Here is a 17,012-nt window from a genome sequence, read left to right as displayed (position 1 = left end):
TGTTGAAGAGTGGGTGAAATAGGTTTTTGGTTGTGTGACTTCTACTTCCTTCTCAATACTCATTAATGGCAAGCCCTCACATTTAATCAGGTTTTTTGGGATCTCAGCATTAAAACTTTTGGCAGGGAGTTTTGAACAGATTCAAAAGCAGGGTTATTCACTAGTCTCACAGATGGTTATCCTCTGCTAGTAGGGTGATTCTTTTGAAGACTGGTGATCCTCTGCTCGACAATTTTTCTGGTATGGCAGTATTCTTTCTTCTAAGTGGAATTTAATAAATGGAAGTGTGTTTGTAGACTGCAGAGTGTTGATGGTCTTGGTCTTCAGTCTTTCTCCCTAGTCAGTCAGGCCCTGGCAGCTAAGTTGTATTGGAGGCAGTGTATATCTCAGGATCCAGACTGGGCCAAGGTTTTATCCCATAAGTACCTCCCAAGGTTGATTTTTTTGAGGTGCCCCTTTACGAGCTCGTGGGTAAGTGTTCTTGTATATGGGACATCCTTAAAAAGGGAGCTCAACTTATAAAAGAAGGCCCTTTTTGGATATGAAATAGGGGCTCTGAAACGTTGCTTTGGCTGGATTGATGGGGTGCTCATCCTCCTATCATCTCTAGTTATCTGCAACTTCGATCTCTCCACAACATCTTCATGGAGGCTGGCTGGAGTAAGGTGGAAATTTTCAAAATAACAAAGCACATAGGCCAGATAGAGATGACTTGCTGGAAGGATCCCCTTGAGTGGCCACTGGGTCACCCAGATGAGGACCGGGCTATGCTGGCATAGATGGTGGGAGGCTTGGCAACAAGCTTGTACTCATGCTTCCTCCTTAATTGATTTCTGGGAGAGTCTAGGGAGACCGCCTACGAAGACTTCTTTTCTTCGGGTGGCTTGGACTGTTGGGCCTTCCCTTATTATTTGGAACCTGGGTTAGAAAGGGACCGAACAATTTTTAGTGATTCTCAACTTGGTAGTTTTCAGTTATGGCAGAAGATTGTCCACATGCTTCAGGAGACTATCTTTGCAAAGTGTGACTTGTCAGAAAGCATGGCTCCATGCGAACTAGATTTTGTGTAGAACCTACAGCTAGCGAACAGTAACCTGGGGTGTACTATTGAGCAGTAAATCCCGTCATGTCGAGCAACAAATCAACAAAAATGGTAGGTGGATGCCTCCTCCTTCAGGGATTTTGAAAATTAATACAGATTGTTCTTCTCATGAGAATCCTTGACATGTTGGCAATGGAGGGATGGGGAGAGATGAGGATGGCTACGCTACAATTTTATTTTCTATCTATAAGGATCACCACTCCAATAATCTGATGGAAGCCCTTGCTATTAAGGTTGTTGTTGAGCTCTGGATGTTCCTTAGGATGGAGGAAGGTTATGGTGGAATTTCATTCTCATATTACTGTAGATAAGCTGAATAACCGGAAAGTTGAGGATGCCAGTTGGCAATTAACCTCAGTGGTCAAACAGCCTTCACTTGTGTGATTCTTTGGAATTTTTCTCTATCTGTCATATTCCTAGAGAGTGAAATAAATTGTTGACTGTCTGGCGAACTAGGCTTCTAAAAATGTTGGGGATTGGGATATTGAGTGGAGGTATGATCTGATCTTCCTCTTGATTACATTGAACTTTTAGATGAGCTCTTGTTTACGGACAGAAATATGTAATCATTGGCTTTGACCTAATTTGAATAAACTTTTACCCCTTAAAAAAAACAGTAATCTTTAGTATACCAAAGCAATAGTCACAAGGCCAAAAGTGATCACACCAAAGGGTATAACAAGGCAAAGAGTCATTGGCTACTCCTCCCTTATTATGCAAATGAGACAGATAACTCTAATGTTGTCTGATTAACATGATGCCGCTACCCATCTCACAATCAAACAAGTAATAAAAAAGCAGCTAGAGGAGAGAATAGAAGTCACAAATTAGTTACATGGAATGAAATTAATTTTGTGCAACAAGAACCTCCCATCGAATTTCAAAATATAGAAGTTTCGAAATACCTTTGTAATATTCATGTGAAACATCAAATTAGGCATTGTGTCATCACGCATACATACATATGTAAATATCTGTGTGTAGGGGAAAATGTGAATCAAGGAGATAAGCCCTAAGTTCATCACATAACCACATACCTCAAGAGGATGAGTTCAAGGAAAGCGATTCTTTCAAACCGCTCAAAGTGTTAAACCTAAGTAGGTTAATGCAATCCAAAGGATAGCTGAGCATCAACTCAAACCAAGATCTAACAGTTATGAAAATAGGCCAAAGAATACACTAAGCCCTTGAATATCCAAATCAATTACTTTAGATCTATGTAAGATGTGTAATGCAAAGTAAAGATATTAAATGCTTAATTGACAAAAATAGGTAAAGGACTTAACTGAAATGTTTGTATCCAAATTTCTGCTTGTTGTGTTGCTCCCAACGAAGAACAGAGCCCACTCAAAGTTGTAAACCACCAAATCTGCAAAACCCAGAAATTGTTCGACAATCTAATAGGGGTGACTACTGTTGACAAGGGTGACTTCCGTTGACACCGAATTCAAGGGTGACCTTCGACCCTGTAAAACTGTGTGTGACACTGATTCTGATTTCGCACTTCTAATAAACTATGAAAAGAGCAGTCAGATCCGCAACTGGTTTTGGCCTCCAAGATCCACTAATATATGAATTTTGGTGTTTTGGGTGGCTATGTAGGGGTTTTCCTTAGTCAACCCCCTATTTTGGTGGTTTCCACCTCCACAAATAGTCGTTATGTAAATTGTAATGCGTATGAGCTTTGAATTTGCAATGCCAACATCTAAATCACTAGATCCAAACCCTAGCATGAAGTTTTGTGCTTGAATGAGGATGAAGCAACAATGCATAGATCCCAGGATAACCTAGAAAGAACACTAAGCCACCATGGCCAAAGTGCTCTAAGGCATACTCATGATCCGTATTTGCTACTCCATGATTGAATCTTGACTACTTGAATGATAGAATGGCAGTAGAAGAATGAAGAACTCTATTGCTTCAAAGGATGTTTCCAAGCCTCCTTGCTTTCAACTTGCGAATGTACTAAAACAAATTGGGATGTCCACATGAAGTATGCTTGTGCTTGATTGATTGCTTGCACGTGCTCACATAGGCTTAGCATATCATCCATACATGCCAAATGAAGCAATTGTGTGTACATATCAGAATTCTGAATAAACTTTCTCTTACAGACCAACTGGGCTCAAGAACCAAGTTCCGAACCAAATCTCAAGGAGGGACCAATGATCAGGACCCAAAATGGGACCCATACAGAGACGCACTATGTCCCTAACAACCAAGCATGGCAGTCCCCAGGGAAACCTTGGGGTCCCAGAACAGCTCTCAAGACTCAGAAATCAGGTGCACATTTTGAGGAAATCCCATTTTGGTGCAAAAAATGAGTTAAATTGATTGAAAGGAAACGGGGAGGACTTAAGTAAATAGATCCTACCTCGAGTTTTTCTTTATAGGATAAGAATGCCAAGGAGGACTTATTAAGTACTACCTAGATACCATTAAAAAAAGGATAGGAGAGGCGTAAATGCATCTTAAATGCAAATTTATCATTAAATTGCATTAAATAGGTGCTAAACGGTCATAAATTGAAGTGCTTACAATTTAAGATAGTACACTATGTATGTACATACACACACACATACATATAGTCATGTGCCCAACATGAGGATCCCTAAATAGACATTAATCATCAAAAAACGTTTTATTTTAAAACTTCATAATTTTCAAAATGCACGATCAAACAAGGGAAAAGCAAACTCCACCCGAGACAAGTAATATGCAAGAAGATTGATGGGTGATGCGGAATTAAACAATACTCTTTAGACAATGATCTAATAACATACGATTAAGGTCAGGAAAGTAATCATCTTCAATGAACTAATATGAGGATGCCAGCAAATATTTTAGTTAAACAACAAAGAACTCAAAAGATGAGCAATCATTAATTAGTATATTTAATAATAAGCATGAATGTATTATATAAAAAGGGGTAATTTGGATAAAAGGAATGTATTAGTTTGACGACATGTGACCTAGAGGGGCCGTGACTCCTCCGCTACTAGGAAGAGACATAAATATTGAAGGAAAGTATTCAAAAGGGACCAAACCAAGCAAATGTACACAGAGGTACCATATTCAGCATTGAAAATCTAAATATTACTCATAAATTGGTATGAAATATAAATGGCTCTCATTTAAGCCTTCTTGCTTAAGAATAATAGTCTTATTTATGACTATTGACTTGGCGAAAACAATCCTATTTATGGTTTCTTGTTTATAAATAATGTAATAAATATGATATCATTATTATGTGATCTCATATATGAAGAAAACACAAAATAATGTGTAGCTCTTTATGTATTTGCCAAAATCAATCGTAATAGTGTTGGTGTAAATAAGTATTTACTATTTACACACACTTAAGTTTACTTAGGTTAATGCATATTTTTATTATTTATTTATTAATCACCTAGGAGTATGTGCACTCTTGTGAGTTGTCATGTTGACAACATAGGGGTCCGCACCTCTTTTATGCACATGGTGTCTACAACACAAGAGTTAGCACACTAATTAAGCACATGGTGTCTACAACTTTGTCATTCTTATCCACTCATCTAGAATGATGGATAAGGCATGTGCTTAGTTGTTATGATACTTATCTCCTGATTCCTTCTAGAGACATTCTAGGTGCTTTCTAAGAGGCCTTTATATACAGACACTCCTAGTGTGTTATCACATACTAAACAGAGCAATGTATGAGGACATACTTTGATTAATTGATCATATCCATTTTTGGTCTATAGCTGTGCTTGTGTTTGAGTTCTGAGTTCTTGGGTGAATTATGTCATTAGGAAAATTCTTACATGGTATCAGAGCTATACCAAATTCTTAAATGGTATTAGAGATATACTAAATTCTTACATGGTATTAGAGCTTAGAGACTTTCTCATCACATAGTCATTCGAGACCGTTGTTGCTTCAGTACCTCAGCTCGAATCTGGAGTACTACACAAATTGGGAGTGTCTAGAGCCAAATCTAACCTCGCCATTGCGTCCAGAATGCTGATTTGGTGAAAATCGGTTATAAAGTTGCCTACCCTAGGCCAAAGTCGATTGTGAGGCAATTTTTTTTTGTAAACCGGCGCCCGAAGGACCGATTTGTAGCATTGGTAAGATCATTTCAGATCTATACATTTAATTTTCAGATCTGCATTTTTTTCATCTGCATCTCTGCTATTTTTTCGGATCTGCATTATTTTCTAGAAATTTTTTGGCCATAGGACCATAGGAGAGATTTTTTGCAAGTGACGATTGAAGCTTGCTCGTGCAAATCAGATATTTGCATCACATTCAGAAGGCCCAAAAACCCCCAAATCGAATTTTGTTTCATCCAAATCGGACATCTGAGGCAAAATCTAGAGCCATTTGATTTTTGGAGGTGCAGCGGTGATTCAAAAAAAATAACAGCAACAACAATTTTTAAACAGCGATATCTCCCTCATACGGACTCCTTTTTGCGAGAAATTTTTTTTGTTTTGGGGTAGGATTTCATGATCTACACATTGGTGCAGCTGGTTTGAGATCTTTGTTTCTGAATTTTTTCTGCAATTCAAAAATTCCATTTTTTTGCCACTTAAAATGTTTCGTACGAGCTCATCTGGACACATAATTAGGTTCCATTTTTTTTTAAGTGAATTTTTTTTTGTCTATTTTCTAAATCTGCAATCATATTATAGATTCTGTGGACAAAAATATTGCTTTAAAAAATAGGCCCTAAATTGGCAAGTGGCTATCAAGTGCCTAAATCATACATTAGGGGGGGTTCTTTGATTCATTGTTCTTTGATTCTTTAGATATTACATTGATGTGTCCATCATGGAAGAGGCAGATTTGATTTCTTTGACCCCAGACAACTATCAGGAATGGAGTCAACTTGTTGTCAGATATCTCAGTCACAACAATGCACTGCCCTATGTGCCAGATCTTGAGTATAATTCTGACCAGAGTCAAATCATTTGGCGTACTCTCTTTCTCTTTATGGTTGATGACATTCAGGATACAATATATGACATTAAGTCATCTGATCCATATGTTACTTGGATGTATCTTTGGGAGCACTATGGACATCCAAACATTCCTCCATTCCCGGAAGATCTCATACCTCCAGTTGCAGCTGATTCCTCTTCAGATGAGATCACACCTCCAACTCCTGTTGCTCCTACTGATCCTGTTCCAGCCACAGATGCTTTGGATTCAGTGCAGCAGAACCCTTTATTGTTCCTACTCTACCTTCATGCGATGACTTCCTTCTCGCCCTTACAGTTCTGTTCATGGAGTCTCACATTGAAGATAATTGTGCCAGATCTTGAGTATAATTCTAACCAAAGTCAAATCATTTGGCGTACTCTCTTTCTCTTTATGGTTGATGACATTCTGGATACAATGTCTGACATTAAGTCATCTGATCCATATGTTACTTGGATGTATCTTTGGGAGCACTATGGACATCCAAACATTCCTCCATTCCCGGAAGATCTCATACCTCCAGTTGCAGCTGATTCCTCTTCAAATGAGATCACACCTCCAACTCCTGTTGCTCCTACTGATCCTGTTCTAGCTACAGATGCTTCGGATTCAATGCAGCAGGACCCTTTATTGTTCCTACTCTACCTTCATGCGATGACTTCCTTCTCGCCCTTACAGGCCTGTTCATGGAGTCTCACATTGAAGATGTGGGAGACACCTTTGATGATATTCATCTTCTTTTTGAGGTGAATTCTTTTGCCACAATGATAGATTCGTGTACTTCAGCACAACAGGGTACACATGGTCTTCCAGCCTCAAGTGATGACTTCTTGCCAGACATTTCAGCTTTGTTCCTGGAGTCACATACAACCAATTTGGAAGACTTCTTTGATGATCTATCGCTTCTCTTTGCTAAGGACGATCCTTCTACAGTTGTTGCAAAGGCTCACTCTAACCCTCATGTCCATTCTCTACATGATCAGTCTTTCTAGGCTGATGTGATTGTGGATACTTATGTACAACATCTACAGGAGGTCTCTTTGTCAGTTGAGAAGACTGTTGGTTCCTTGAAACAAGTTCTACATCACTCCTTGTTCGATTTGCACTTCTTCTTAGCAGTTTTGGAGGAAGCCATCATCGATATTGACACAGAGACACTTGAACAAGTTTCAAAGATACCGTTCATCTTAGAGATTCCTTCTCCATACAGGGGACACATCTCCTGTGTACCCTTGCATTTGTTTCTTCCAAAGGGAAGGAACATCATTCAAAGGTCATGGATCAGCTTCTACGTCAGAGCATTTCTCACTGATCAGCACACTACTTTTAGGGGGGGGGGGGGGGGGGGGGGACTACCTCGTCTCCTTCTTCCTTCTTCTCCTTTTTGGGGGAAACTTTTTCCTCTTAAGACGTTTTGTCCTTCTCCATTTTTTTTGTATATACTGGATGTATGTCATAATGGGGGGGTCTTGATTACTCCATCCATCCATGCATCCCCTTCCATCTCTCTTTTTGGGGGAAAGTTTTTCCCATGAGGTTTTCCCTCTTTCCCCGCTTTATGAGAGATTTGCATTTTCATTATGTACATGGGTACCTAACATGGCCTAGTAGCCGGGGACCCATCTTGCACTTCATCCTAGTTTTCGTAAGCTTAAGGGCATTCCCCTAATTGCATTTAAGGGGGGGGTGTTGGTGTAAATAAGTATTTACTATTTACACTTACTAAAGTTTACTTAGGTTAATGCATATTTTTATTATTTATTTATTAGTCACCTAGGAGTATGTGCACTCTTGTGAGTTGTCATGTTGACAACATAGGGGTCTGCACCTCTTTTATGCACATAGTGTCTACAACGCAGGAGTTAGCACACTAATTAAGCACATGGTGTCTACAACTTTGTCATTCTTATCCACTCATCTAGAATGATGGCTAAGGCATGTGCTTAGTTGTCATGGTGCTTATCTCCTGGTTCCTTCTAGAGACATTGTAGGTGCTTCCTAAGAGGCCTTTATATACAAGCACTCCTAGTGTGTTATCACATACTGAACAGAGCAATGTATGAGGACATACTCTGAGTAATTGATCATATCCATTTTTGGCCTACAGTTGTGCTTGTGTTTGAGTTCTTAGTTCCTGGGTGAATTTTGCCCTTAGGCAAATTCTAACAAATAGGATAATAAGGAATACAAGAGAGAAACTAATGTGAGGTCCTCTTCTAGGTACACCTCCTTTTAGTTTCGTCAAACCCTTACATTGGTTGACCATTATGTTATGGACTCTAATCATAAGGAGAAGGGTATGGGTGGTAATGGAAGAGGGGAATGACCATGAAATTCCTCGCTAGGTACACCCCCTTATATAGATGGCCAAAAGCCACATGACGACTAAGAGGAATAGAAACCGCTCTTGGGCCTAGGATTGACTGGACATGGATTCCTCACTAGGTACACCCCCCAATAAGGATGGCAAGAGCAAGATGATGGCCAAGAGGAATAGCATTTGGTCTTGGGCCGCATGATGGCCCAAGAGTACACACCTAATAGGGATTGATCAAATATGGGTTCCTCACTAGGTACACACCTAATATGGATGGCAAAGGCCACACAATGGCCAAGAGGGATAGAATCTTCTCTTGGGCCTAGAGTAAAGGATCAATTAAGGCACCCAAATATGCTCCTTATCCTAGCTCGTGCATGCTTGAAATCCATCAATTAATTACATATATCTAATAATTAATCAATGTTCCTAGCCCTAGTTGAAATGATCTACGCTTTTTCTAAATAGGAAACTTTATATTATGAATTTTGAAAACCTAACATGTTTCAAGATATCAATCACGTACATAATGTTACTAATCCTACACTGCTACTTTACTACTAGGAATTTGTGATTTAGAGCAAAAAATTAGGGCATCTACAAAAGGGGGCATTACACATAGATAACTACACTATGCACACATATGCGTACATACAACCACACATACGGACAGATGGACGGACGGACATACATATGTACATACACGCATACATTTCAATACACACATCATTGGGTTATGCAAGTCATTTTGCATGAGATATTGCATCCTCTTTGATGGATATTTGCAAGTTGTAGAGTCTAAAAATAATTCCTTCAAGTCATTATATATTTCAACACAACCATATCTATATGTCAGTACTCTAGGAGTTTAGTTTCACCTACTTTCATTGAGTTATGCAAGTGATTTTGCATATGAGATGTTGCACCCACTCTGATGGATTTCATGAATTCTATTGTCCAAAAGTTGTTCTTTCAATTTATTTACTTTGTAGGAGGGCAACAAGATGATACTCTATTTTCAAAGATATTGGCATTCAATAATTCCAAACACCCATCCAAATTCGCCACTGAATCAAAAACACTGCTGTAAAGGAAATATCAAAACAAGTTTAAGGACAACTCATAGAATCGGATAGAAATAACAAGACCTGAAACATCTTCATTAGAGACCGAAACAACACTTGACATGTGCTTTGTTTTCTGCAAAGGTGTATGTGCAATCTCCATTGGCATTTGATTCTCCCTGGCAAATTTTGGATTGCTGATTCCATGCATTTCAGGTGACCCATCACATTCAAGGACAAGGCTTGAAGTACAGAGTTCCTGCAAACCGTACAAATTTGATAAACAACAGTAAAACAAAAATAAAAATCAAGAGATTTTATTATATCAATATGAAGCATGACATTAAATTGAAGGAAAATCAATCACTAATCATTCTTTCAATAATTGAGCATGCTAGTCTTTACCTCATGTTCAAAACTAGGCTCTATATAGTTATGTAATTTGCATTTATTAAAACTGGGAATATGAATATGAGCTTACATGTGGTAACCCACAATGTGGCACCAATTTATAGATACTTCTTATACATCTCTAGACTTTTATTGGTGTTTTACATAATTAAGTCCGCTATGACTCATTTATTTTAATAAGACAGTTATATAATGACAATCACACTGACAGGCATGTATGACTAGTTAGACTTATTCAAATCTTTGACATTCCACATGAGACTTCTATTATGATATCATATTGAATATATCATATTTTATCAGCTGGATTTAGTTTGAATATATGACAATGTGCAATTAATTGATTTGATTAATGTATCATGTGAATACTCAAGTATCTTATTTAATCAAGTTACTATTTAAGTACGAAAATTCCCTCTAACATGTATGCAGATCAAAGGATCGATATCAAGACTATTCTTAGTTCAAGGTGGGAGCAAACTTCCATGGGGGGGTAATTAAGTTGACTCAACAGAGGAAGATATTGGAATCAAGGCCATTTTAAAGTAAGCAGAAAACAGACTCTTTGAAAGAATTAACTTTAATTCTATCAAAGAATGCAGATACGCAATAATAGGAAGGAAACAAAAGAAAGGATTTAGAATCTGATTTTGTTGATAAAGCTCTTTAATGCAGACATGGCATCTTGTGTGAGGTCAAAGTGACCTTATAATAGATTGGGATTCATGTGCCTTTTAATTGAAAAGGAAGAAAGAGTAGCAAAATCGTTCTAAATTTCATGCATCTTTAAATATTTCATCCATCTTTAAAAGCATGACATTAGAATATGGTGAGAGGCATGGCAACTCCTTCAAACATTAATTAAATGATAAAGAAATACAGAATTTGGTAGTCCAGTTTGGTAGAGTGGAAAGAATGGAAAACAAAAGCATTTGTGATGATTTATTTTGTTGCATACATGAAGCAGATGAGAGTAAGAAAAGTTACATAATTTATTGCAAAGGCGAGAAACAGAGCATTTCGAAAGTTGTTTAGTGAAAAGGTCTTTGTACCAACCCTTTTGATTAGGAACAGTTAAAAATGGTCTCTAACATTCCTAGCATTTAACAAACTAATTCAATCCATTTAATCAGGGGTGACTTATGATTTGTTAGTCTATATTTTGCCTTCCCTTTCCACATTGCAGTCCTATATGAGCGCAGTGGGATGAGAGAAAGAGAGGAAATTTCAACAAGAATGCAAACTCTGCATTTTAATGTTGAAGTTTTTAAACCTTAAAGTAATGATTTTCATAGCAAGATCTTGCAGTGAACAGGAAAGAGGTTAGTTACAGACCCAACATAGGTTTTGATTGGTAATAGGCACAGAGAGGGGGGAACTATTTTTTTTTATGTGATGACAATTCATGCACGATAAAAAAGAAGTAATTTAATCAGAGGTGACTTATGATTTGTTATTCTATGTTTTGCCTCCCTTTAATAATTTATTCCCCAAGCCTTGTCCTTCTCTTTTCACTTTTGGACTATGCATGGAAAAACAAAACAGAGTTGCAGGTAGAATTTTTGTAGTAGATGGTGATAGATAATTGTGATGCCCTGGGATTGAATTATAAATGGAAAGCATGTATAAAATATCATGTGTATTCCTATGTATCCTCAATACACGCACAATGAGAGACAACTATAAGAGAAGATTTGCATTCCATCTGTTCTTGGTGCACACAATCCCCATCCTTATTACTTGTGTTTAATTATTATTATTCTAAATAAACAAAGAAAACTAATAAATCCAAGCTGTGATATTGTTTCCTGCAATGCACTTTAGATTTTCTTGAGGGTTGAAAATGTGGTGCAATATGTTTCAAGATGAGTATCGTAGCACCTGCTAAGTACTGCTATATTTAAATAGATATTTTGATTTTTTATTTTTGGATATCAATGTGTTCCCTTGGACAATAAAGTGGAAATAATAAATGTCGAAGCTTATTCTCTTTCATATTTTTCACACAGAGAAATATGGAGTACATAAACCTCACTATTCTCTTAGAACAACTCTCATCTAACTTTTTATCATGCTGCATCCCAGTAATAAATCACAACGTACTCCTCTGTCATTCAGAGTACTTCTAGACTCTTATTATCCATGAAACCACACATGTGATCACTTATGGAATTTTACATGCACAGAGGTTATTGGTCTCTTATTTTTTCCTTTGAAGAGGTATCATGGGTATTTTTGTTCATCCTTTTGCGATCATCCTAGAAAAGGATAATTATAAGTTTTGGTAAAATCACATCCAAAGTCATCTTAGAGGGTTTAATCTTTTGCCTTATCTTTATGGACTCGTACCTAAACCAGACACAATGGAGTAGCTTAAATTGCTGTGATATCATTGATCATATCCTAAGATTGGTTTGTTGTAATGTTGACCATGCCATTTTATGTGTTCTATAAAACATAAATCTTCCCATACACTTTGAACTGTGCTTTAAGTGATCTATGGAGACCCTCATATCTCTCCATTCGCAGAAGATCCTGCTGCAGATTGTCTCATTCCTCTTGATAGTGCAGATAGCATATCCTTTGATAATAATACTTTTGAGAGGCTTGAATATATCACAGATGTTGCATGTTCTGGTGGTTCAGAAACTTCTCTCCCTGTTCCTTCTCATATTGAGACCCAACCTCCACCCTTCATTGCTATTTATCATTTTAGTATTGGCACATTCATGACCCCTATTAATTTAGTGCAGCGAGACAGCGATCCTCTTCCAGACATATTTACTTGGGATTCATATCATGAAGATATAGCATCCTTGTTTATAATGCCCCATATTGCAAATTTGGAAAATTATTTTGAGGAAATTTGTCTCTTCTTTCATGACAACAATCATCATCATCATCATCTTTGGAGCTTGCTCTAAATCGGCCTTCAAAGAGATCATAGATCGATCATCAATTCTACCATTTGGAAATTTAAGCAGTTTTTAGAGTAATGCATCATTTCAATTTGAATTTCTTGTTCATCAATCAGACATATTATGGGAATGGCCTCTCCAATCACCAATGAACCCATTTCTTCCTATGGGGAACAATGTAGGGTGCAAGCAATGGATTATGTTCCATCTTCAAACCATCATTGGCATGGGGGCTCATATCATATTAGGGGGGCACTCATTGTGCTTGTGTGACAAAAATAAAGTTTGAGCACACTATGAGAACTCCCCAGAATATGCCAAAATCATGGGTCCTATCCATTGACAAGTCTTGGGGAGTACTCGTTTTGAGTCTTGCCCTCAAACAATTCGAATCCCAAATTCAGTCTCATGAATTCTAGTGGCAGACTCGTGGGTACGCTTGGGTGTGGCCAAAATTGTTAATCTTTGTCCAAAACAGGTTCAAATGGCAATATAGGAAGGGAAGGAGAGGAAGAGTAGCATTCAAAGATCAAAATGACAAAAGTAATTTTGAAATATCGTTACATGTAAACAATTATAAACTTAGGATGTTGTTATAAATTTGAAAGTTTGAGACTATGAGTACAAATTATGAAGTTTCAAATATTTAGTGTTTGAAGCAGAGTAATGTGAATCGCCGCAATTCAAGCGATTCAATGATTTGACTCAAGGTGAGTGATTCATGGTGAGTCAAAGAATCGGCTCGCCGATATTTGGGTCAAAAATCGCATGAATCGCCAAAAATCGCCTTAAATCAACACAAGAAATCGGCCACGGCTAGCATAAGTTTGTCAACTCAAAAGCATTTAAAAAATAAACACTTTTTAATATTTTGTTTTGTCCTTCCTCTTTCTTATAACCCTAAAAGGCCTTCTAATTGTTTAGTATGAGAAGAGAGGAAAAGTGAGAGAGAAGAAGAGAAAAGAGAAGTCATAGGGTTGCAAACAGCAAGAAAGAAGAGCATCAAGGAGATCAAAAATAAGTTTGGGGAGGCCATAAGATTGCATTGGGGGCTTTAAGGAGCCAATAACTACACTTCTCCACTCATTTGCAAGAGGCAAGTGTTGATTGTTTTTTGTATGTTAATGTATTTTTTCATTCTTTTGACAATTTTTTTTAAGTTTTCACTTATAAATCTTGAATGTCTTTTAGTTTCTACATGTTTTTTTTACTAAATTGCAAGGTGCAATCATGCAAACCCTACAATGTTTTTATAACAAATTGCAAACATCTATTTGATTTTACATTGTACAATTTGCTCAAAATAATGTAGGGTTTGTTGTTTCTTTTAGTTTAAGTTTGGATTTTTCTTATTGCAGCAACCTTAGCTTTCATTTTCCATAATGTTTAAAAAGGATTAGGCTTGGATCTATATTGAAGAATTTCCTGGAAGAACAAAATATCAAAAAAAAAAAAAATTTTGTAAAGAAATAAACTTGGGTGGCATCTATAGATTCAAATATCATATTGCAGGCATACCTCGACATGATATTACCCCGTGCAATTAACAAACCGCTGAGGCAAAAAGAAAATGGTATATGGCATTAGAGGCTTTGGAACAAGAGAAGTTAAATAAGAAAAGACAACTTGAACAGTTAGGTGCTATTGGCTCTCATACGCCCTCATCCACATCCGCATCGACATCTGTAGGTTGTATTGGAGAGGGTTCTTCTAGGCCTCCCTTTCATCCTAGTGCTAGTCATTCTTATATTGAGCCTAGGCCTATTTTATTTCAGCCTGGAGTGCGGAAGTCCAAATTGGATAGTTAATTTGTGCCAAGCACTACTCCTAGCTCACAACCCTCGCTTGAGAGCATGGGTAGTTTGATAAAGGAGATTCATGATGCTGCCAAAAAACAAATTTGTAAGTTTTGGTACTTTTGCAACATTCCATTTATTGCAGCAAGGTAATTATTTATTTTTTATTTGTTCTCCTTTTTAATTATTTAATATTTCTACTTGTGTAATTGTAAATTAATATTTTATATTACATAATGATTTGTTATCTAAATTTCTAACCATAATCTATTTGTGACAGGACTCCTTATTGGCAAGGCATGATAGATGTCGTTACTATTTGTGATCCGGGCTTTAAAGCCCCTACTGAGGCTAAGTTGAGTGGCTACCTCTTAAATGAAATGGTAGAGGACATGAAGTTTGAGCTAGCCAACCACCGAATGGACCATAAAGGGTTGCACCATCATGACGGATGGTTGGACAGATAGGAGGGGAAGAACACTCCTCAATTTTCTTGTTTCCTGTGGAGGTGATTGATCATTCCACTTTCCTGCATGCTAATTTAAATTTGGATTTGTTGATTGTTAATTTGTTGATGGTCCATGAATCATAATCATGATAATTAAATGTTTCTCTCTATTGCAATTTTGTAAGATCCACCATCTTCATCACATCTATTGATGCTTCCTTTCAAGTCAAAAATGCCACATACTTTTGTGAGGTTATTGAAGAAGTCATAGCAGAGGTGGGGGAAGAACATGTGATGCAGGTGGTGATGGATAATGCAACAAGTTATGTTGCTACAAGTAAACTTTTAAGTTTTAAGTTTAACTTATTAAATTTTGAATTTTTGTGATTCTAAGTTTTTTAACATGTGTAAAATTTTTAAATTGCTATAGGAAAACTATTGATGGAGAGGCACCCCACAATATTTTGGACTCCTTGTGTCGCACATTGCCTTGACCTCATATTGGAGGCCATTGGTAAGATTGAGTGGGTCAAATCATGTGTTGACAAGGCAAAAAGTATATGCAAGTTTACACAATCATGCATTTGTCCTCACCGCAATGAGGAGATACACGGGAAACAAGGAGTTAGCTTGTCTTGGCATCACGAGGTTTGCCTCAAATTTCATCACACTGAAGTCCAGGGAAGAATTGAGGCGCATGATTGTGGGGAGGAGTTTATTTCTTCTTCCTATGCTAAGACCACCACCGGTATAGATGTGGGGAATATCCTCTTTGATGAGGATGGTTTTTGTGCACCTCAAGAAATAATCAACATAAATTTTTTACAATTTAACATTTAGTATTGTTATTTATTATTTAATAATTTTAATTATTTAATGATTTAGCTTTACAATTTAGTTGACTCAAAAAAAATTTTACATTATACGCAAATCAGTGAGCCCCTTGTATCTCTCCTACGAACTGCTGATGGGGAGAAGCCCTCTGTAGGCTACATATATGAGGGCATGGATAGGGCCAAGGACGCCATTAGAGCCCAGTCTGCAAGAGTGTCAGAGAAGCATGGCCCCATATGGGACATTATTGATAGGAGATCGCAAAATCAGCTCTATAGGCCCATCCATGCAGCTGCCTATTACCTTAATTCAGCATTTCATTTCCTTCCTAACTTCAAGGTGGATGAGGAGATTCTTACCAGCCTATACATAGTCATGCAGAGGTTGAGTCCTGATGGTAGTGCCACAACTGCAACCATTAAGCTGGACGAATTCATTAATAAGGAGGGCCGCTTTTCTCTAGTAGCATGACCATAGAAGCTCACACATCATTACAACCAAGTAAAAACAATATATTCTTAAAGTTAATTCCTAATTGTTACGACGTATGCATTTTAGTTTTTGATTTTGTAATTTAGCCTTAAAGTTGTGCTTGTAAATGAGACTAATTGTTTGTGCTTGTAAATGAGACTTACTATTTTTCTTTTCCCTCATTTTAGATAGATGGTGGCAAATGTTTGGGCAATCAACCTCAAATCTTCAGAAGATTGCCATCCGTATTTTGAGTCAACCTAGTAGCGCTTCTGGATGTAAGCGCAATTGGTCCATGTTTGAGCATATCCACTCAAAAAGGTGAAACAGGTTGTCTGTGAGATTGAATGATCTTGTATTTGTTCATTACAATCTTCGCCTTAGGACTAGACAGATTTTGGCCACTGAGTCCTCTTTGATCATTCTAAAGGAGACATATCTAGAGTCAGAGTGGCTCACTGAGGCTACAGATGCAGCAGTCTTCACTGAGAAAGACCATGAGTGGGTTGACCAGGTAGATAGAGAGGCAGAGGCTACGGCCATGGCAAAAGAGGAGGCTAGAGCACATTCAGGCACTGGCAGACGCACTCGTGCACGCATAGAGCACGCCACAGATACAGGCCCTGGTGATGTTCATGCACCCATCTCACATGCAGGGGCTATGGCTCATCGGTCCTCTAGGACCT

At 37.6% G+C, this 17,012-nt stretch overlaps 1 protein-coding gene across 6 annotated transcripts in view; it reads right to left on the bottom strand.

Annotated features, from left to right (window-relative positions):
* LOC149539847 (uncharacterized) overlaps window positions 1–17,012 on the bottom strand; it is a 190,568-nt gene that overhangs the window by 114,552 nt on the left and 59,004 nt on the right. For all 6 annotated transcript variants that reach the window (XM_089801030.1, XM_089801034.1, XM_089801029.1 and 3 more), the window contains exon 3: window positions 9,533–9,707. In XM_089801030.1, the coding sequence (XP_089657156.1) occupies window positions 9,533–9,707 (175 nt within the window). The remainder of the gene's footprint in view (window positions 1–9,532; window positions 9,708–17,012) is intronic.

This window comes from Cupressus sempervirens, chromosome 9, assembly GCF_028749045.1.
Source record: "Cupressus sempervirens isolate cs-2001-9-10 chromosome 9, ASM2874904v1, whole genome shotgun sequence".
In the NCBI taxonomy this organism is placed as follows: Eukaryota; Viridiplantae; Streptophyta; class Pinopsida; order Cupressales; family Cupressaceae; genus Cupressus; species Cupressus sempervirens.
This window is presented reverse-complemented; position numbering and strand designations above follow the sequence as displayed.